This window comes from Aethalodelphis obliquidens, unplaced genomic scaffold, assembly GCF_003676395.1.
Source record: "Aethalodelphis obliquidens isolate GAN/ISIS:26980383/991018 unplaced genomic scaffold, ASM367639v1 scaffold65, whole genome shotgun sequence".
NCBI lineage: Eukaryota > Metazoa > Chordata > Mammalia > Artiodactyla > Delphinidae > Aethalodelphis > Aethalodelphis obliquidens.
Genome location: NW_020838009.1, coordinates 8,125,485 through 8,148,949, shown reverse-complemented (window position 1 = coordinate 8,148,949; position 23,465 = coordinate 8,125,485). Strand labels below are relative to the sequence as shown.

Sequence of the window (23,465 nt, the reverse complement as noted above, 5' to 3'; positions counted from 1 at the left end):
TATGCATCTATGGTTCTCTTTCTTAACCTATCTCAAGCTTTTTCAAGGTAAGGTCATGTCTCATTCATTTTTGTAATGTTAAGTCTATCAAGTCTATCATGGAGACTAACCCAGAGTATATACTCAATGAACACTTAATGGGAATATGATGATGGAACACTAGTGTTACCCAATTCACACAGCCCCGCCTTCACAAGGAAATAACTGGAAATTAAAAAGATGAAAGTTTCAATGACAGAAATTAAGAATGTTACACAACAAACTGTTTAAAACCAGGAAGCATTTCTGCTAACCAAAAAAATTAGATAAAATCTTGAGGAAGTCTGTTAACAAAGAGTGGAATAGGGGAAAATCTCTCAGGGGTGGTCAAAAAACATTAAGCTACATATATACTGTTTATACAATTTACATCTTAAAACAGGAAAGAAAAGTTATGAGTAAAAGGCTGGATAAAGACACAACAGCCAAATCTATACAAAAATAAAAGCATGTTACAAGTTACAAGTACCATAACTTACAAGCTAAAAAAGTATGAAGTGGTAGAGTGGATCATTATACATATATTTTTTGTAATTTCCCCAGTTTATTTGAAAACCATCTTTTCTGACATATATTCATACAAATTTTAGATCAGTCATCTCCAAGTGTACAGAAATTACCTATATTTGACTATAAACTAACCACTGATAAAAGAATACTTAACATATCAATATTTAAGCATTCCAATATAAAAGGACTTTTTCCAACTTATTATTTTTTTCCCACCTAAGCTGATCTATATTTGACATTCAGGTTAATTATCTGCATGTAAAAGCAGGTGCGGTCCTCAAACTAACCTAAGGTAAACCAGCACACAAGTGTCCTTCTTCCCAGACATAATTACATTTCCAGAGGCAAAGTGGTTCAAATGGGAACAAATAAGCTAACTTCCTTATGAAATAAACTAGACAGACACAAACTAAGGAGTGAAGGTGCTAAAGATAAATCCCACAAACCTTCCTCATTCCTGTCTTGTCAATGCACAAGTGTGCACTGTGAGCGTGTATGAACACTTCTCACCAATATCACTGGACACCAGGCCCTGGCATCAAGAGGTAGTGCAGGGCAGGGGGCCCCGTCCACACAGAGGGAAGATGTAGTGCAGATTCTTGGAAGTGTCGATGGGCTCAGATGCTAATGGGCCTTACAGTGATGTTTTACTTCATTATGTTCTATTTTGTTGCTCTACTATTTTGTTTGTTCCACTATTTTTGTAACTGGGGTGAAGTGGGAGGTTCATCTAGTCTAAGAACATTTACCCCATAAACTGCCTGAATCAAAATTTTTATTTATTCTTCCACCAAAGACAACAACTGATTTCCATCTACAATTATTTTTTAAGGTAGGAAACAGTGAGTCAACTGAAGAAAGGGCTGCGGCCTTGGCGAGGGAATGGTGACACTTGTCGCTCCACTGAGAATGCGGGCCTATGGGGACAAGCCTGGGCCACAGCAGGACTGGACCTGGGTCAGTGAACCCTCTCCAGCAAGGCTCTGCAGCACCGCACACACTGGTGGTAGACGGTCTCAAAGTCAGTGTCCTTACCATAATAAGGATCTTCAATAATGAGTTGTTCCTGTGGCTCCTAGCTCCCAAGTGTTCAATTCTCGCTCTGCAGTTTTTAACTTGATTACTTTTCCTATTCACATCTCTCAGGTTGCTTTCATCCATACATAGTATATAATCAAAAGTGGCAAAGACTTCTTTGGTAACCTGCCAGGCAACGTGACTCATGGGGATAACCATGCTTCTTCATGCAAGCCTGCCCCCGATAATCAGGAGGGTTTCCTAGTTCATACGTGGACACTGCTGCACTGTTTATCCTCCAAGTATCTGAAATGTTTTGATCAGTTACAAGTTTCCTGAAAACTGTTTCTGCAATGGGTGATCGACAGATGTTACCCAGACACACGAACAGCACTGACTTGGTCACCTGTATGGCCATCTTCCCGTGCACAGAGAGGCGCCCACTTGGATCATTATATTCTGACAAAAGGTAACTACCCTGGAGTTATAAGTCCTAAACATTTATGTGGCAAGTGAAGCCCTGAAATTTCCTGAATGGTCAAAAATATTGTGAGAGATATGTAGAAATATAATAGATATGGTAGCTATACTTCTGCATCTCTAAATATTGACTGCTACAGAAGCCTTCTTTATAGGAATACAAAGAGCACTTTTAAAAAGTTGATCACGGGGACTTCCCTCGTGGTCCAGCGGTTAAGACTCTGCATTCCCAATGCAGGGGGCCTGGGTTCAATCCCTGGTCAGGGAGCTAAATCCTGCATGCTGCAACTAAGACCCAGTGCAGCCAAATAAGTAAACAAATAAATATTTTTTAAAAAGTTGATCACATATTAAAAGAAAACTCAAATTAAAAAATAGTTTAAAAGACTACATACTCTGATAACAAGGTAATCATGCTAAAAAAACAAATTTAAACATTGTATAAAATTTTTTTTTTTTTTTTTTGCGGTACGCAGGCCTCTCACTGTTGTGGTCTCTCCCGTTGCGGAGCACAGGCTCTGGATACGCAGGCTCAGCGGCCATGGCTCACGGGTCCATCTGCTCCGTGGCATGTGGGATCTTCCCAGACCGGGGCACGAACCCGTGTCCCCTGCATCGGCAGGCAGACTCTCAACCACTGTGCCACCAGGGAAGCCCTGTATAAAAATTTTTAACCAATGATAATTTCTAAAATTATCTCCTAAACATCTCTTAGGCCAAAAAAGAAAAGAAAATCACAATTAAAATCTATGTTGAAAATGATTATAAAACACCAATTACCCAAATCTACATGTTGAAGCCAAATCTGACCTTAGGAAAACTAGCTTTAAAAATTTTCATTTTCAAAAAAAATTTCAAAGAAATTTCATGACTTTTGAAATAGAAGCAAAGAAAAGTAGTGAAGATGAAATCAGAAATTCATGATGTAGGGGAAAAAAAATAGGAGAACTGATTAACCAAAAAAAAAAAAAAAAAAAAAAGGGAGAAATAAAAACCAAGAGCTAGAGTTTTGGTGAAAAAATGACAATAAAGCTGACACACCTTTGGCAAATCTAAATACAAAATTTTTTTTAAAATATATAAAATTAGTAATGAGATGTAACTATAGTGACTGAGACTAAAAATTATAGTAGAATGAGATATATATATATATATATAAAATCTACACTAGAAGGTTTACTATATCTATGAAATAGACACTTTTCTAGGAAAATAAAAATGGTAGAATTGACTCAAGAAGAGTGTAATATGTGAATAAACCAATAACCATGAAATTGATTTAAAAGATGCCCGAAAAAACCCTCAAAAAGTTTCCAGGCCTGAAGTGGCTTTAAGGTCTTTCAAGTCTTGGAAATAGACTTGCTTGCTTAACAGAAATTATTTTAGGGACTTCCCTGGTGGCGCAGTGGTTAAGAATCCGCCTGCCAACACAGGGGACACGGGTTTGAACCCTGGTCCGGAAAGGTCCCACATGCTGCAGAGCAGCTAAGCCCATGTGCCACAATTACTGAGCCCGCATGCTGCAACTACTGAAGCCCGTGTGCCTAGAGCCCGTGCTCTGCAACAAGAGAACCCACCGCAATGAGAAGCCCGCACACTGCGACAAAGAGTAGCCCCCGCTCGCCACAACTAGAGAAAGCGCACATGCAGCAGTGAGGACCCAATGCAGCCAAAAATAAATAAACAAAAATAATTTTTTTAAAAATAGAAATTATTTTAGGGCACCTAAAACTTGGAAAGCTTACCACACATTTTACCAAATCAGCAAAGCTGCGAAAGAAATCAGACAAAAGACTTACTACAACAGACAGAACTGAAAGGAGAATAGGCAATTCAACAATAATAGATGGAGACTTCAATACCTCCCTCTAAATAACGGATAGAACAACTAAACTAGACAGAAGATCAAAAAGGAAACAGAACACACTATAAACTAACTAGACCTAACAGACATCTATAGAACACTTCACTGAATAGCAGCAGAATACGCATTCTTCTCAAGTGTACATGGAGTGTTCTCCAGAATAGAACATACATTAGGTCATAAAACATGCTTCAATGAATTTAAAAGGACTGAAGTCATACAAAGTATGTCCTCTGACCACAAGGTAATGAAATTAGACATTACTAATAAAAGGAAATTTGGGAAATTCACAAATATATAGAAATTAGCACACTACTAAATACACAATTGGCAAAGGAGAAATCACAAGGAAAATTAAAATTACTTGTAGATGAATGAAAACAAACATAATATACCAACACTTATGGGATGCAGTGAAAGCAATGTTTAGAGAGAAATTTATAGCTATGTACACCTATATTAAAAAGGAAGATCATGGGGCTTCCCTGGTGGCGCAGTGGTTGAGAATCTGTCTGCCAATGCAGGGGACATGGGTTCGAGCCATGGTCTGGGAAGATCCCACATGCCGCGGAGCAACTGGGCCCGTGAACCACAACTACTGAGCCTGTGCGTCCGGAGCCTGTGCTCCGCAACAAGAGAGGCCGCGATAGTGAGAGGCCAGCGCACCGCGATGAGGAGTGGCCCCCGCTCGCCGCAACTAGAGAAAGCCCTCACACAGAAACGAAGACCCAACACAGCCAAAAATAAATAAATTAATAAATAAAGTTTAAACTGTTGATTCATTCATGTAATTTAAAGAAAAAAAAAAGGAAGATCACAAATCAATAACCTAACCTTCTACCTTCAGAAACTGGAAAAAGAATAGCACCAACTTAAAGCAAATAAAAGGAAGAAAAAAATACAGATTAGAGTGGAAATAAGTAAAATAGACAATAGAAAAATACAGGAAATCAATGACACCAAAAGTTAGTTCTTTGACAAGATCAATAAAATTGACAAATCTTAGGCTAGAATGACTAAGAAAAAAGAGAGAAGATTCAAATTACTAAAATCAGGAATGAAAAGAGAACATTACTACTGACCTTACAGAAATAAAAAAGACTATCAGGGAATAGTATGGGTAACTGTATGCCAACAAATTAGATAACCTAGATAAAATGAACAAATTCCTAGGAAGGCACAAACTATTGAAACCCACTGAAGAAGAAATAGAAAATGTGAGTAGAGCTATAATAGGAGATTGAATTATAAAAAAATACCATAAATAATTTAAAAAAAACTACCACAAAGAATCTAAAAAAGCGCAACTCATAGAAACAAGAGTAGAATGATGGTTGCTAGGGACTGGAGGGTAAGGGAAATTGGGAGATGTTGGTCAAAGGATACAAACTTCCAGTTATATAAGATGAATAAGTTTTGGGGATCTAACATACAGCATGGTGATTATAATTAACAATACTGTATAGACTTGAAAGTTGCTGAGAGTAAATCTTAAAAGTTCTCACTACAAAAGAAATGGTAATTATGTGAGGTGACTGAAGTGCTAACTAACCCTACTAGCGTAATCACTTTATTATGTGTAAGTGTATCAAATCAACACATTGTACACCTTAAATTTACACAATATTTCAAGTCAGTTAAATCTCAATAAAGCTGTTTAAAATAAAAAAAAAACACCCACAAAGAAAAGCTCAGGTCCAGATAGCTTCACTGGTGAATCATACCAAACATTTAAAGAATTAATACCAATCCTTCACAAACTCTTTCAAAAAACAGAAGAGGAGGGAACACTCCCCAACTCATTTTTTGAGGACTGTATTACTCTGATACCAGGATCCCAGAAACAGACATCACAAGAAAACAGAACTATAGATCAGTATCACTTATGACTACAGATGCAAAAATCTACAACAAAAATATAGATCTTCCTCAACTTATGATGGAGTTACATCCCAATAAACCCATCATAAACTGAAATTATCATTAAGACAGAAATGCATTTAATACACCTAACATACAGAGTATCATAGCTTAGCCTAGCCTACTTTAAATGTGCTCAGAACACTTAACATACAGTTGGGCAAAACGATCTAACACAAAGCCTATTTTATAATAAATGTTGAGCATCTCATGTAATTTATGGAATACCATTCTGAAAGTGAAATACAGAATGGTTGTATGGATACAGAATGGTTCTAAGTGTACTGGCTGTTTACCCTAGTGACAGTGTGGCTGACTGGGAGCTACGGCTCACTGCCACTGCCCAGCATCAGGAGAAAGTTATCTTACTGCATATCGCTAGCCTGAGAAAAGATCAAAATTCAAAACTTGAAGTGTGGTTTCTACTGAATGTGTATCACTTTTGTACCATCATGAAGTCGAAAAATTATAAGTTCAACCGTCATGTGTCAGGGATTCTATTTCTTATTAGCAAACAGAATCCAGCAATGTATAAAAAGAATTATGCACCATGACCAAGAAGTTTTATTCCAAGAATGTGAGATTGGTTTAACACACAAAAATCAATCAATATAATACACCATATTAATAGAACAAAAGACAAAACATCACATGGTTATCTCAATAGATGTGGGAAAAGCATCTGACAAAATCCAACATCCTTCCATGATAAAAACATTCAACAAACTAGGAATACAAGGAAACACCCTCAACCTGATAAAGGGCATCTATGAAAAACCCACAGCTAACGTCATACTTAATTGTGGAAGACTAAAATTTCCTGCATAAGATAAGGAACAAGACAAGGATGTCCACTTTGACCACTTCTATTCAACATTGTACTGGAGGTTCTAGTCAAGGTCATTAGGCTATATGAAATGTAAAATGGTATAACAGTTTTGGAAAAGAGGCTGGGAATTTCTCAAAGGGTTAAACAAAGAGTTACCATGTGACCCAGCAATTCCATTCCTAAGTACATACCCAAGAGACTGAAAACATTAAATCCACATAAAAAATTGTACACATATGTTCATCGCAGCATTATCTATAACAGCCCAAAGTGGAAATGACCCAAATACCCATCAACTGATGAACAGATAAACAAAATGTGGAGTACCTATGGAATGTTATTCAGACATTAAAAGGAATAAACTACTGGGACTTCCCTGGTGGCACAGTGGTTGGGGATCCGTGCTCCCAATGCAGGAGGCCTGGGTTTGATCTCTCATCGGGGAACTGGATCCTACACGCATGCTGCAACTAAGAATTCGCATGCCACAACTAAGGAGCTAGCGAGCCGCAACTAAGGGGCACACCTGCTGCAACTAAGACCTGGCACAACCAAATAAATAAATGAATATTAAATAAACAATAAATAAAAGGGATAAACTACTGATACATGCTACAACATGGATAAACTTTGAAAATATTATGTTAAATTAAAGAAGCCAGACATAATTGGCCATATATTCTTTTTTTAAAAATAAATTTATTTGGGCTTCCCTGGTGGCACAGTGGTTGAGGGTCCGCCTGCCGATGCAGGGGACACGGGTTCGTGCCGTGGAGTGGCTGGGCCAGTGAGCCATGGCCGCTGAGCCTGCATGTCCGGAGCCTGTACTCCGCAACGGGAGAGGCCACAGCAGTGAGAGGCCCGTGTACTGCAAAAAAAATAATAAAATTTATTTATTTATTTATTTATGGATGGCTATGTTTGGTCTTCATTGCTGTGCGCAGGCTTTCTCTAGTTGTGGCGAGCAGGGGCTACTCTTCATTGCAGTGCGCAGGCTTCTCACTGCGGTGGCTTCTCTTGCTGTGGAGCATGGGTTCTAGGTGCGTGGGCTTCAGTAACTGTGGCACGTGGGCTCAGTAGTTGTGGCATGCGGGCTCTAGAGCGCAGGCTCAGTAGTTGTGGTGCATGGGCTTAGTTGCTCCATGGCATGTGGGATCTTCCCGGACCAGGGCTCGAACCTGTGTGGTTAAGAATCCACCTGCCAGTGCACCACCAGGGAAGTCCACCACCAGGGAAGTCCAATTGGCCATATATTCTATGATACCTCCAAATGAAATATCCAGAATAAGCAAATTCTTAGAAACAAAGTAAATTAGTGATTGTCATGGATTGGGGGTAAGGATGGATGATGACAGACTGCTTAATGGGTATGCATTTCCTTTTGGGGTGATAAAAATGTTCTAGAATTAGCAATCGTTTTACGGCATTGTGAATATAATAAAAACTACTGAACTGTGTAACTTAAACAGGTGAATTTTATGTTACCGAAATTATATCTCAACAAAAAGAGAAATGTATGTACGATAGTCCCCCATTATCTGCAGTTTCATTTTCTGTGGTTTCAGTTACCTGTGATCAACCATGGTCCAAAAATATTTAATGGAAAATTCCAGAAATAAACAATTCATAAGTTTTAAATTGCACGCCATTCTCAGTAGTGTTAGGAAATCTCAAGCCATCCTGGAGTGGGACATGAATTATCCCTTTGTCCAGCATATCCTACCTGTTAATAACTTAGTAGCTATCTCAGTTATCAGATCAACTGTTGCAGTATTGCAGTGCTTGTGTTCAAGTAGCCTTGATTTTACTTAATGAGGGCTGCAAAGCGTAAGAGTAGTGATGCTGGCAATTTGCATATGCCAAAGAGAAGCTGTGAAGTGCTTTCATTAAGTGAAAAGGTGAAAGTTCTCGACTTAATAAGGAGAGAAAAAATACCATTTGTTGAAGTTGCTAAGATCTACTGTATGAAAGAATATTCTATCCATGAAATTGTGAAGGAAAAAGAAATTCATGCTAGTTTTGCTGTTGCACTCCAAACTGCAAAAGTTATGGCCATAGTGCATTATAAGTGTTTAGTTAAGATGGAAAAGGCATTAAATTTATACAATAAGGTATTTTGAGAGAGACCACATTCACGTAACTTTTATTACAGTGTATTGATATAACTGTTTTATTTTATTATTTATTTAATATTTTACCACGCCTAATTTATAAATTAAACTCTATCATGGGTACATAGGTATAGGAAAAAAACGTATACACAGGGCTCAGTATTATCTGCAATTTCAGGCATCCACTGGGGGTACTGTAATGTATCCCCATGGATAAGGGGGGGTTACTGTACTGAAACAAAGTAAGGTGTATTCCAGGTATACAAGTACAATTTAATATTTAAAATATATAATTAATAACAAGGCCAAAAGAGAAAACTTACAAAACTATTACAATTTGACAAAATTTAACTTTGACAAAATTTAACTTCCATTCTTGATAATTCTTAGAAAAATAAGAATAAAAGAATACATCAATGGAAAACAGTATGGGGGTTCCTTAAAAAACTAAAAATAGAGTTGCCACATGATCCTGCAATCCCATTCCTGGGCATATATCTAGAGAAAACTGTAATTCAAAAAGATACATACGGGCTTCCCTGGTGGCGCAGTGGTTGAGAGTCCGCCTGCCGATGCAGGGGACACGGGTTCGTGCCCCGGTCTGGGAAGATCCCACATGCCGCGGAGCGGCTGGGCCCGTAAGCCATGGCAGCTGAGCCTGCGCGTCCGGAGCCTGTGCTCCGCAACGGGAGAGGCCACAACAGTGAGAGGCCCGCGTACCGGGAAAAAGAAAAAAAAAAAAAGATACATGCACCCCAATGTTCACTGCAGCACTATTTACAATAGCCAAAACATAGAAACAACCTAAATGCCCATTGACAGATGAATGGATAAAGAAGATGTGGTATATATATAGAATGAAGCATTACTCAGCCATAAAATGGAATGAAATAATGCCATTTGCAGCAACATGGATGGACCTAGAGATTATCATGCTCAGTAAGTCATCATGCTAAGCAAGTCAGATAAAATACCATATGATATCACTTATATGTGTAATTTAAAATATGACACATGAACTTACCTACAACACAGAAACAGACTCACAGTCCTAGAGAACAGACTTGTGGTTGCCAAGGGGGAGGGGGGCTAGGGAGGGATGGATTGGGAGTTTGAGGTTAGCAGATGCAAATTATTGTACATAGAATGGATAAACAACAAGGTCCTACACAGGGAACTATATTCAATATCCTGTGATAAACCATAATGGAAAAGAATATGAAAAAGTATGTATATATAGGTATAACTGAATCACTTTGCTGTATAGTAATTAACACATTATAAATCAACTATACTTCAATAAAATGAATTTTAAAAAAAGGAATATATCAACATGATGTGGACCCCAGCTGTCATAAAATTTTATCATGTTCTGAAATGTGCACAAATATAACAGTACTATTATAACAATACATTATAAAACCAAGATAAATTTATATATTATTAAGTAGAAATAAAATGACACCAAAAAATCTAAATTAATAATTTAATGTCATACTGTTTTGTTGGAATTACATCCTGTTTACAACATGAATACGCCTCAGGTTCTTTTGTGTTTAGCACTCTTACGCTGCCCCGGGCTGTATAATGAATCAAATTTCACAGTATTTTTCTCTATCAGAACTACCACCAGGCCTCCATTTGCACAGCCCATCTTGACATCATTAGGTGATCAATAAGATGTTAGAGGCAAAGAATAAGGAGCATGTAGGATAATTTGAGGTCTTTGTTTTTGGGGGTGACTGGCTAAATAGTAATCTTTAAGTAAAACAGGAATACTTGGGTTGGGAGGGGTGGCTAGATTACTTTTGATGATGAATTTGTGGTACCTGAGGGACAGCTAGATGGAGCTGTCTAGTAGGTAAACGGATGTATGGATTTGAAGCTCACAATAGTTAAGTCTGGGCCTGAAACAGAAATTTAGAAGAATGGTGGCTTGAAGCCAAAGAAGAACCTGTACAGGTATAGTTAGAGAAGCAGAAGAATCTTTCAAAAGAAACACAGGAGGGAAGTCAAGAGAAGAGAATTTTTTAATAGCAGTGTTAATTTCCACAGAGGCAACAATTAGGATTGAAATGAATTCTATTAATTGGCAGGTGATGGTGACTTCTGGGAGAGGGGTGAGAAAGAGACAGTAAGGTCAGTTATTTAAAGAAGCATGGCTACCAAGGAAAGCAGAGAGAGCAGTGCCTGGAAGATAGGAGAGATTATTCTTTCTAGTCTGTAGAGAGAAAGTCAGTGGAGGGGAAGAGGCTGATGACTTCAAGTCTATGAGAACAAAACTTTGTTTAGGTTACCTCTCTACCCCCAGCATCTATGAGGGTGTTAGTGTTTGGGACATAGCAAACACTCAAAAATATCAATATTTGCTGAATGTTGAATGAAGAAAGGAAAAGGGTGGGGTCAAGCAAGAAGGGGAGGGTCTTAGTAAGGAGGATGGGGAAGAGGCGATGGAGAGGGAAAAAAACATTTTTTGATCATCCGTTAAACTTCAGATTCTTAAAAAAAAAAAAAAACAAAAAACCCCACAAAACTTCAGATTCTTTATGTTTAAAATCCTTGAAATAACCCTGAAAAGAAGGCATTATTGTCTCCATTTTACAGTCCATCAAAGCCAAGAGATTAGGTACCCAAGGTCATTCATCTGTTGAGGGATAGAGACAGCAGACACGGCTTTATCTGCACATAAAGCTCCTGCTCTTCCATTGCACCTTGAAAATGAACATATAAAATATGAAAGTAAAATAATTTGCTGAAAATAAGGGGAAAGAGGTTGAGTTGGAAGAGGGTAGTAAAAATATCTACTAACACCTGAGGAGGATAGACAAGTAACTGACCCAGGTCAAGTAAAAGGAGTGATGAGCAGTGTTGAGGACCTAACGAAATTAATCCTGGAGCAGCCCCAGTCTGCATGCCTTTGTGATTATGTCTAGTTGGTCTCAGCAGGAGTTTGTAGGGTGAATGCATGAAAGTGTGCATGGGGTGAGAGCAGTTCAAGTAATCATGTAGGTCTAATTTGGATAAGGAAGGAGTGAAGCCAGGAGGTAGCTGGGATACCCAGAGGAAACGGAGAGGTCACAGTAGTTGGATTTTACAATACTGAATGAGAAGCAATTTTAGTGGCGCAAAGGAGGGGTCTTCAATCACCATCATCTCTATTTCACTTCAACAAACTTCTCTAACCACCCGCTCTTGCTGAGCTGCCCTACTTCTGTAATTTGCTTTTATGACAATATTAAAAACAAGGGACACATTTGTTCTGGGTTACCTGATCCCTTGTAGTTAAATAAATATTTGCCCCAGACAAGGAGCTTATTAAAAATGAACAATGGAGACCATCAAATTTCATAACTCTATCAAAGGCTCTGTCCTTCACCCGCCACCCCACCTAGCACTAGACAGGGCCAGTGAACAACAGCAGTGACAAAAAGCTGAGCGGAAAACCACGAGAGTTCTTGAATACCTGACTTAACACAAAGATTAACCTAACCCTTTTGTTTCCAGATACTTCCACTTAGTATAGTGGGGCTATTTTCCAATAGAAGTGTACTTATTTTGTGTGAGTCAGTCAGCCAGATGTGAGATATAAAACTGTGCTTACTATAACTTTTCAGAAATATATCTTTTTCAGAAATTGAAGTGTCTTACTATCATCAATATTAGATTGTCTCTTCTAAGATTGCTGTTATCTAAATAGTAGCAAGGAAATCTTTTTGATTGGACAAAAGTGATTGTAAAGAAAATACAGAACCATTAGAAATGTGGTAGTCCCATGACTTTACATCCACCTCAGAGGGTACCACAAACCTACCCCACCTATAGGTTTTCTGGACTTAACAAAAGCCCATATCAATACCAGTCATAGATAGCCTGATACCTCCACAGTCTAGTCTCAAAAACCCAAGAAAACCCCAGAACCTCAATATTATCAGCCAGGGAACACTAGATAGTCAGTGTTTATCACTAACTAGTTAGCAAATGTATGAAGCTTATTACCCTCAACAAGCCATATGTATGAAACTATAATTAGCTTCATAGAGAAAGCTAAGAAAGTAGTAGGTATATTTGCAGTTCAAAGAATAGAAGGAAAATGAGAGTAGAAATAGTTGATCTGTATACCTTTGGAGATCAAGTAAAACAATGGCCAGGGTGGTTAAGTGTCCTAACATAACTTTCATTTCTTATGTTCATGTGACCTCCATGTAGGACTATGGCTACAGCAGAATAAAAAGCTCAGGACTATTAACTCAGCTCAAAAATCCAACTACTGTTCTATATAAACATATATAACTCACATAGATTAATTTCCCTTTGGCCTAACAGACCAGACCAGTACTTTTCAAACTACAGGTAGTGAAATTGATTTTGTGGGTTACAACCTGATTTTATATAAAATGAAATATAAAAACATCAGGATGCATCACATATAGTATGATGTGGTGAAATCTTTTTCTAGTGTGTGTGTATGAAATTAATATTTATTTCCTATTGTCAGTTACAGCCAAAAAAAGTCTGAAAGCCACTAGACTAGACTGCAACAGAATCAATCAGCAACCATGACTCATTTCCAAGGTCTAAATACTTTTTCAAAATTATTGACTTAATCCTCATGTAGCAGTCTAGTGAAGGAGATAAGAACAGTTATGCCTTGTTTGAAAATAGCTGGTCTCATTTTGAAAGTCAAACAGAAGTCTTGAGGGAATTAATTTTCAATCCATTTAACATATGCTAACTCCAAAAAAAAAATGAACTGAGAATTCATAACACTGCTCTCTCTAAATATGCATTTCCTCCAAAATTAAAGATGCCATTAGTACAAAAGTCTACTTCAGTGACAAAAAGGAAGAAAAGCTCTAAAGGCATGGGTTTATTTTTTGACATTTTTCCCTACATAAAAGTTTTTCAATCTCTGTGAAACTCATTTTTATATTTGCTAACCAGTACTGAACCTAAATGAACCCATCACTTACAACAACTCTCGTCTTAAACATATTTTGATAGAAACTAAGAAGTTACTAATATGTTAGTAAGAACTACCCAGTCCACTTTTGGAGAGCCTTCGAGACTCTATAATCAGGCTTAGGGAATCCACTCAGAGCTTGAGTTTCAGTGATCAAGTGGGAGGAGTAGTTGATTCATAGGCACCATTTAACTGCCAACGAAGTCCAGCTTAGTTTGCCCCCAAATCCTGAAGCTATGTGGACCCTCTAGAGATGGCTCATCACACTCATAAATCTGGAGGGGTAATATTAATGGGAAGTCCCTACAACTCCCAGAGCCTAAAGCCAACTCACTATTATAAAGTCACAAGGAAACTGCTGAAAGACACACTTGCCAAACCACAAAAACATTTACTGAGACTTTACTAGGTCCGGTGTTTCTAGGAGGTTAATTATTAGGTACTTAATTAGCAAACACTTTCTTCATGTATATTTTCACATTTGATTACTAGGAAAAAGGGTGAGACTAAGAATTATCACTCTCCCTGTTTTACAAAGAGATTGTAATAAAAAAAAGATGCCCAAACCTAACAAACCAAGAGAGTGGTAGAATGAGGTGCTTATCTTTTAACTCCTGGTCTAGTTGTCTTTCCGGACATGGCAGGAAGTCTTGCTCAGAAATCTGGAGGATGTCACTCTAAATGTCTGAGCTCACCAATCATTGGATTATTTCACTCTTTTTAACCTCTAGGTGGCTCTCTGTGACCCTACAGATGGTACTTACCTGACTGACTACAGCAAATTCTTATCAAGTAAGAAGATATAGTAGAAAAATTCAATTACTACCTCCATTTTAATCAGCTGAAAGGAGATTACATATACAAATGGCAGTGATATACTGTACATAGAAAAATGCTGTTACAGAGATTGGGAATGCAGTAAACTGGCAAGAAGTTACACAGGCTAGTAGTAGTAGTTCTTATGATTTAGCTTCTAGGCTCTACTGAACCAGTAACTCTCATAACTACCCTACTTGAGGTTCAAAGTAGATGTGTTCTCTCACACATAAAGGTTTTAGAACTTACACTAAGTCAACATCATGCTACTCATTCAGAATTGATTTTAACGGGTCTCTGCTTTCTTTAAATGCACAGCTAATACTTATTTTTATATTGCCCTGTGTCAAAGGACTTTCAAAGAGATATAGACTAAAGATAATATAATAAATGTTACAATAGTAAATGTTCTCTGACTGAAGATTTCCAGCTTCACAGAAACTTGTAGCCCTACAAACACACATACATGTATGTTCTTTTTACATACTGCCAAATGCTTCTTTAGTCCTTTACCTAATCTGATATCACATTTCTTATGTTCTTGTGGCATTCTTAATAGTCGGGGATTAAGACAATTAAGTTGTCTTTAGGTGAATTTCTTAAGCTAAGTCTTGGTTCTCTTATGGGGATATCTACCTCATAGTAGTGTTATTATATATACTCATTCTAACTTGATATTCAAGACACATATACATTATTGATAGAATGTCATATATGATACATATATTCTGCCTAACTTGTAACCAAAGAAATTAATTCTATTAAATATTTGTGCTTATTAAATTGAGAAAGATTTTTAAAAGTTTGAATCATCCACTTTTAATGAATATGTGAGAAAACAAGTATTCTCTTATTCTGGTAGTGGGTAAGATAAGATAGTTAAATCTTTGTAATACAAAGCTTTAAAACATGCACCTGCCCCTTGACTCAGAAATATAATTTCCAGAGACTTGTCCTAAGGAAATAACAATTAAGCCAAAAGAATGTTTCTCAGAGTATTCTTTTATAGTATAAAACTGGAAATAAAATAAATGTCTTATAATAGCAAGTAGTTATAATTTATAAAAATAAGTCCACGCCATAAATTACCAGATGGCTATTACAAATAATGTTATAAAAACATATGCATTGCCATTGAAAGTCTTCTAAAGATACAGTGTTTAGTGGGGAAAAAAGGTTGCAAAATGTATATATACTACAAAAATTATGTACCTAAACATATAGGTGGATATTCATGATGCTTGTAATTATGTCTAGGATGTTAATCTTTCTACAGTGACATTATTACTTGTGTAATAACTGTAACTCTGTTACACAGCTGAAATTAATATATAACATGAAGGTCAGTCCATTCTCTCTTTTAAATAAGCATAGTTTAAACAGTTTACAGTATGAGCAAATTGTTTTCGGTGCAAGGAACACTATTGACTGTTTAGGATCCTATATAGTCAGTACTTCTATTCTGTGGTGAAGGAGCAACTAAAAAAAATCTAATTAGTTACAGACATTTTAATAAAATAGATTAAAGATGAATTATTAGAAAATTAAAATTAAAAGGCATACAAACCTCAATTTTAAATCAGATTCACAAACAAAAAGTTACTCTATCAAGTTGCTAAAAAAATTTCTAAACTCTTGTTCTCAATTTCTATATCTATCTTGTCACTGACAGGTAACAGTCCACAGACCATGCTTTCAGTACTGCTTGAAATGATTAAGAAATCTTTTTGCAGTGGACTAACAACCCTATTAAGTGGACTATATTTTGATCAGACATCTGGAGGCTCTTCTGCAATAGAAGATATTTCTCTAATAAACAGGAATATTTGGGCTCTTGCTCTACTATACTTATTAGTCTATAACGTTTTTCTAATGCTAATAGACATTTTCAACAGTCATATATCATTTTAAACCATCATTTTCCAAAAGAATCAAACACAACCTCATATAGTGGAATTAAGAGAATTAATATTCTTCAAATCATGGGGCAACAAGTAGTCATTAGGGCATTTCAAAGGGGATATGCCACATACACAGATGCACCTGGCTGACGGAAAATGTAAATGTTGGTATTGAGTTTAAGTTGCCTGTTTGCTCCCAGGGTTAAGCTGAAGAAAATGAGACAGTTTGCCAGTCTCAAACTGGCAATGTGAATATAGTCTCTTGGAGAAAGGTTGAGTGAGCCTGTGCCACTCTACCTGAGGAATGAACCAATGATGCATTTCTGTGGACTCGGGACAAAGTAATAAAGATTATAAACATCTTACTTTATGTCGAGATTAAAAAGAATTTAAGTGTCAACTGATTCTCTGAAAATATGTAGCCTGGTCTGCAGAAATAAAGGTTCACAGTCTAGCAGTTTACTGTCAAAGGCAAAAAAAAAAAAAGGAAAGTGCTATGGGTCAGAAACTGAGGATTCCCAACCAGTATTTACATTAATAGAGGATAGGGAAACACTTTATTCAATTACAATGTTTTTAAATTGCTGCAAATTTAATCTGTTGGTAGAAAAACGAAAAAATACACCTAGTACAGTGCCTTACATACGGTAGGTACTCAATAAAAGTTCAATAAGAGTTCAGATCTTTGAACTGTCATAGAGGGGTAAGTCAAATGCTTTATTCTTAAGTTTTAACAAGTGAGAGGTGGAGAGCTAGATCAAAAATATGATGAGCAATGAATGATTTAGCATGAAAGGAATAGAAAGACTCTAGTAGAGTTAAGCAAAAGACAGAGGCAGAATCCAGAACTACAAAGAAGCCTCAAGAGAAAGCTGTGAAGTAGTAAATGAAGCTTCTAAAATAGTCAAAGGAAGATGCAACTTTGTAGGACTGAAGCCTTAAAGGAAAAAATTTCTCACTGAAAGCTAAGAATGGTGAAATTGAATCCATGAAGAAACTTGGAGTATTAGATTCTTCTTTTTCCCCACCTCATACAAAGTGTGTGTTTTTAAAATTGAGGCATTATATACGCAAATTGAGGCATTATATACATAATAGTGCATAAATCCCCAAGTGCAAGCCTGATAAATTTTTACATACGTACAAACCCACATCAAGATACAGAACATTTCCAGTGCCTCCTACCAGTCAGTAACCCCACCACCACCTCCACCTACCACAAACTGGTCACCATTGATCAGCTTTGCCTGTTTTTGAACATCATGGGATCATACAGAATGTACTGTCTTGTGTCTGGCTTTTTTTTCACTCAACCTTGTATTTTTGAGATTTATCCATATTTTTGTGGGCATCAGTAGTCTGCCCCTTTTTATTGCTGGGTAGTACTCCACTATACAAACATACTACAAATTTGCTTATCCATTCTAGCATTGATGGACATCTGGGTTGTTTCAGTCTTCTGCTATTATGGATAAAGCCGCCATATATGAGCATTACTGTACAAGTCTTTTGGTGGACATAAACACCCATTCTCTTGGGTATATGCCTAGAACAGACTGCCAAGTCACAAGGCAGGCGTGTATTTACCTACAGTAGATCAGGCCAGTTTTCTAAAGTGGTTATATCGATTTACTCTCCTATTAACGATGCTTGAGAGTTCTCATATAAAGTTGTATTTTAAAAAGCTCTTTAACTGAAACACAAGGGCTTTAAGACTTTGGTTTTTGTATTGTTTTTTGTTTTTCCATTTTTTAGAGTAGGGGTAACATAAGCAGAGTGTTCACACCTCGGGGGATACACAAGATGATTTTAGGGGGTCTGTGAAGAAAATAGTACAACTTCTATCTTAGATTCTTATTCTTTCGCCTAAAAAGTAAATTTTACTAATATCCAATACATCAATTAACACTAGTGTGCTTATTTACATAATTATATTTATTCACTTTAGGCATACTGTGACTTATTGCCATTTGTGTGTGCCTGGTTGAGTAGAATTATGGAACATCTACTTCTAACAGAATTCTCGCTAAATGAACAAGTGGCTAAAGGAGTCCTACAAAGATGACGCTAATAATGTAAGCACAAGCAAACAAGGAAATGGCCAAGCTGACAGTTCTCTTCTATAATATCTCTTTAAAAGATAAAAACTGTGACAATCTAGTCAGATCTCACAAGGAGGCAAAAAAATTCCAAAAATTAGTACTTTTTAAAATATAAACTTAATCTAGTACTATTAATGACATTTTGCCAATAAGAATTTTAAAACATAAAATATCATCTATATCATCTGTCATCCCTATTAGTTTTTTTGTATTTATCTTATAATATATATAATAGTACAAAGTACATGTAGATGTAATTTTAAAGTAAATTTACACATATTAGAGATGCATGCTCTATTTTTCTTTTTTCTTTACCAACAAGGTACACAATCAAAAGCCTTCAGAGGGACTTCCCTGGTGGTTCAGTGGTAAAGAATCCACCTTCCAATGTAGGGGACTCGGGTTCGATCCCTGGTCAGGGAACTAAGATCCCACATGCCATGGGGCAACTAGGCCTGCGCACACGCCACAACTGGAGAGAAGAACTAGAGAGAAGCCCGCATGCCACAGTGAAAGATCCTGCATGCCGCAACTAAGACCCTATGCGGCCAAAAATAAAAAATAAATAAAATATTTTTTTAAAATTAAAAAAAAAAAAGCTTCGCAGACTCTTGTTTTAGCATAAGTATTTTTTAGTATTAAGCTAGTTAATCCTTAGGCATAAATGAACTTCTAATTTTTAAAGTCATATACAGCAAGTATACTCCATTAGAAACAGCCAGTTGCTATTTAATGTTAAAATAATATATCTGAAAAGGGAGAAGGACAAGAATCAACTGGGAAGAGGCATAAGGGAACTTTCTTGGGTACTGGTACTGTTCTGTCCCAGTAGGGGCTAGCATTACACCAGTGTATACATTTGTCAACTCACTGAATGGTACATTTAAGGTAAGTGCGTTTCAGTCTATGTAAATTTTACCTCAAAAGGAAAAAAAAGAATCTATTAAAAATATTGATCTCTAGTTAATGAAATACATTCTGGAGTGTCTAGGAGTAAATTATCTGCAACTTACTTTGAAATGCATTAAAAAAAGATGGACTGCTGTATGGATAGAGGGATGGATATGTGAACAAATAGGTGATATAGACAGTATAACAAAATGTTAAGTGCAGAATCTAGGTGGTAGATATATGGCTGTTCACTATACAATTTTTAAAATTCTCTATATGTTTGAAATTTTTCATGATAAAATGCTGGACAAATAACAAATCTATGTAATAGCTGAAAATTTTAAATAGTGTAGTGATACAGGGGAAAAATTAGAAATTCAAAAAGCAAAAAAGATAGGAGTATTCAAGTACTGCTGCTTAGTGCTTTTACATACACTAAATCTGTGAGGTGAGAATTATCCCTATTTTACAGACTAGTAAACTGAAACTTAGATTACAGAACACACCCTGGGCACAGAGTGTGCAGCTCAGCCAAAAGCTGAAACCAACCTGATCAAATTTACTAGATGTCTGAATCCTCTAGGCTCACATTCCTCACAAGGGGATTCCTAGGACCAAAATAAATGTCTTCTTTACAGCAGAGAAGTCACTTCTCCATGCCACGTGGACCAGTTCTGACCATCAGAAAGCTCCTCCCCATAGCCTGAAGAAATGTTTCCTCCATGTTCTCCCTCCTATGTTTCATTCCTTATGGCCATATATTGATAGAATCCCAACATGGCTGGCCTTCATATAAAGGGATAATATTTGAAATTTAAATAAGTAGGATTCCCCCCCCATACTTGATAATATCATCATCTACAAAGCTATAGCTAGGTGTAAAGTGGGGATACTATCTCACAGAATTGGGATGAAAATAAAACGAGAACACTGACACATTCAACTGTAACAAAGAGTAGGGACTCAAATATCTTTCTTCTTTTTCTAACCTTTACCTTTCTTTGGAAATTACAACATGCCACTCACTATAAAATATTTTTTAAAAATTAGAGAGACTTAGGGCCTTCCCTTGAGAAGCTCGCATTAAATGTGAACAGACACACATTTTTCCCCCTGTATTTACTGTATCTTATCTAACAATGTAATTGATTTTATTTCCTCATTCTATTTTCCATTTTGCCTTGGTTTGGAATTATAACTCCTAGGAATTTTATGTACAATCAAATACACAACTATGACTACTTCTGCAGCACTTTTTTGTTTCAAAATTACTACAGGTGGCCAACATATGCAAGCAACATGTTAATGAAATTTTAAGTCTATTTTCTTTTTGACCCTCAGGAGATATTTTTCAGAGGTAAGATTAAAGAAAGCCATTGTGTTACAAGAAAATGACCAACTGGTGATGCTAACTTTCAATTCACTTTTAACTATGTATAAACATATGTGCCCTATAGCTGTTTATTTCTTACTTGATGAATATACTCAAGGGGTTCCCTAAAGGACTCCTAAAGTAACAAATCTTGCCCCAAAACATTATGGCACTGTAGTAGGAAAAATAACCCATTATTCCACCATGAAAACTTTGCCTTACTTAAGGAAAACCTACAGTTCAGATGTGGAGAAAAGTTATTTGCACAGCCTCACGAAATCTGAATAAGACTGTTTTTTCCCCTTGAAATCTGAGGTTGTTAGTGTTGGAAGGAATCCTAGAGATGATCATTTTACAGCTGCAGAAATGGATATTCAGACAGTTGAGATGATTAGCCCATAACAGAGCCCAGACCAGATGCCAGGGTCCCCCAATTCCTGACCCAGTGTTCTTTCCATTTTACAATCATGACAAACTAAAAACAAAAAAAGTGATTATGTCCATCCATTACTTCAACTTCACTAAATTTCAGTCTGGCCACCCATGATGTCACTTCCTTTTGTGAATGGGTGTATTTGGGGGAGGGGAGAATCTCAGTACCTTCACTTGCATATAATACAACATATTTAGAGCCTGCACTCATATTTATGCCACTATTTCCCATGTCTACTTCTATTCCTCAAGTTTACTAACATAATCTTCAACATGCTTTGACCCTCCTTTTCACTGTTTCTTATTTCAAGCAATTAACTGCCAACTGTTATAAAAGTAAAAGGGATTTATTTTAAGACACAAAGCACACATGTTAGCAAAGAACCTAATAAAATTTAATGTTATGTATTACACGCAGATGCTTTCTAGAGAAAGAGCCCAGCGAAAACCCTGCTACACAGAAAGAGAGCGCTATTGTGGACTGTTGTGGGAGGCCGAGGATAAGGTCTGGGATCTGACCTAAAACAAACATGGAGGTGAAAAGGCACGAGGAGCTTACAGGACACACCAGCCAGTGCCAAGCTGCAAGCTCCCGGCTATTTGGTGTCGGTTTAAAAGAACCATGGGCACCAAGGATGCACGTACCCCAGGACAAGGATAGGGCTGGCGGGGCACCTGGAATCGCGCTCCGGGAAAACTCAACAAGTCTGGAAGGCGAAGGATGCAACGAGAGACGGATGAATGACTGCCAAGAGGCTCCTGCTGGCTCTGAATGACCACTACCCCTTTCCAGGATTTGCGCCGCGGGCACCCGCCGGCTCTCCGACAGCCATTTGCACTACGCTCCCCTACGTACCCCGACGTTCGCCCGGGACCGCGGTGTCTACCAACGACCCTGCCCGGAGCGATGGCTCCACTCCAGGCCCGCTCCCCGGCGGCGCGGGCTCCCGGTCACCACCGGCTTTCCGGGAGGAAGGCAGCGGCGGGCCTGCCGGGGCCGGAGCCGCCTTCGAAAGTGGGCGGAAGGATGGCGGCCCTCGCGGGGTGCGGGCGCGGCCCGGAACCCTCGCCTCCGGCGCGGCCCCGTCCTCCCTGCGCAGCGCCGCCCGCGCCCTCAGCCCCGGCCGCAGTCGGCCACTCGCGGCGGGCTCCGCGCTCCGGGCTGAGGCGATGGGGAAAGGGGGCGGGTGCGCCATCATGAAGGGGAAAATGGTGGGCGGGCGGGCCCGCGCGCGGCCGCCGTACTCACCCGGGCCGGCCAGTGCGGGTAGCCCTTCATCTTGGCGAAGACCAGGTCGCCCGCCTTGTACTCGCGGGGCCGCGGACGCGCCATCCCGGCCGCTCCCCTTCCTGGTCGTCCTTGGGCGCCGCGAAGATGCCGGGAGGCCGCCCCCCCGCGGGCCAACAGACTGCGCCGCGCTCCCCGCGGGCCTCGAGCCGGGCGGGCGGGCGGACGAGCGGCCGCTCCGACGAAGGGAAGCGGCGAGGCGGCAGCTGGGGCGAGGGGTGGGCGGGGGGCGCAGCAGGCCCGGCAAATCACCGCCCGGCAGCGGGGGAGGGGAGCCCCCGGCCGCTCGGCTCTCCCCGCGCTGAGGTTCCCCGCCGCCGCCGCCGCGCGCTGCTCACAGGCGCCGCGTCGCCTGCCTCATGCCGCCGCCGCCGCCGGCGGCCTCTTTCCTGGGCTCCCGGGCGCGACGCGAGCACCGGGCCTCGCGCCTCCTCCGAATTCCTCCTCGGGCAGCGACCGCAAACACGATCTTATTATTGTTCTCGCGCGCGCTCAACATTCCCCCCCCACCACCACCACTTCCCGCTCCCCACCCCTCCCCTCCAGGGCCGGCCGGTTAATTCCTAGGTACACGGCCGGCTTTCGCGCAGAAACCGAGCGCGCCAGCCCGGCTGCTCGGCGGGCGGGCGATGGGTGCGTCTTCCCCCAGCACCGAAGCCCGCGCCGGGCGGGCGGGAGCGCCTACTCCAGAGGCCGCCCGCCGCCCGCTCTCTTTTGTTCTTGGCCCGGAGCTGCCAGCCGCAGCCCAGCCAATCACCACCTGGCCGCCCCCCTCCCCACCAGTCCGCGCCACATCGGGGGCACTCCCACCGGCGTCCCCAGTCCCACGGCCACCTCCTGCTGACTGGTCTCCCTCCCGGCTCCCCGCCGCGGGCCGCTTCTGCGAGTGCTCTCGGGTGAGTGGGGCACAAAGGCGCTCCAGGCCGGGGGCCG

General features: G+C 39.4%; 1 protein-coding gene and 1 pseudogene across 2 annotated transcripts in view; both read right to left on the bottom strand.

Moving 5' to 3' along the window:
- HDGFL3 (HDGF like 3) overlaps nt 1-23,161 on the bottom strand; it is a 75,036-nt gene extending 51,875 nt beyond the window's left edge. The window contains exon 1 of one of the 2 annotated variants that reach the window (XM_027089357.1): nt 22,494-23,161. In XM_027089357.1, the coding sequence (XP_026945158.1) occupies nt 22,494-22,577 (84 nt within the window). In that variant the 5' untranslated portion in view covers nt 22,578-23,161. The remainder of the gene's footprint in view (nt 1-22,493) is intronic. The other variant, XM_027089355.1, reaches the window with a different exon arrangement.
- LOC113610870 (low molecular weight phosphotyrosine protein phosphatase pseudogene) lies at nt 557-2,176 on the bottom strand (annotated as a pseudogene).
- Nucleotides 23,162-23,465: the final 304 nt, after the last annotated feature.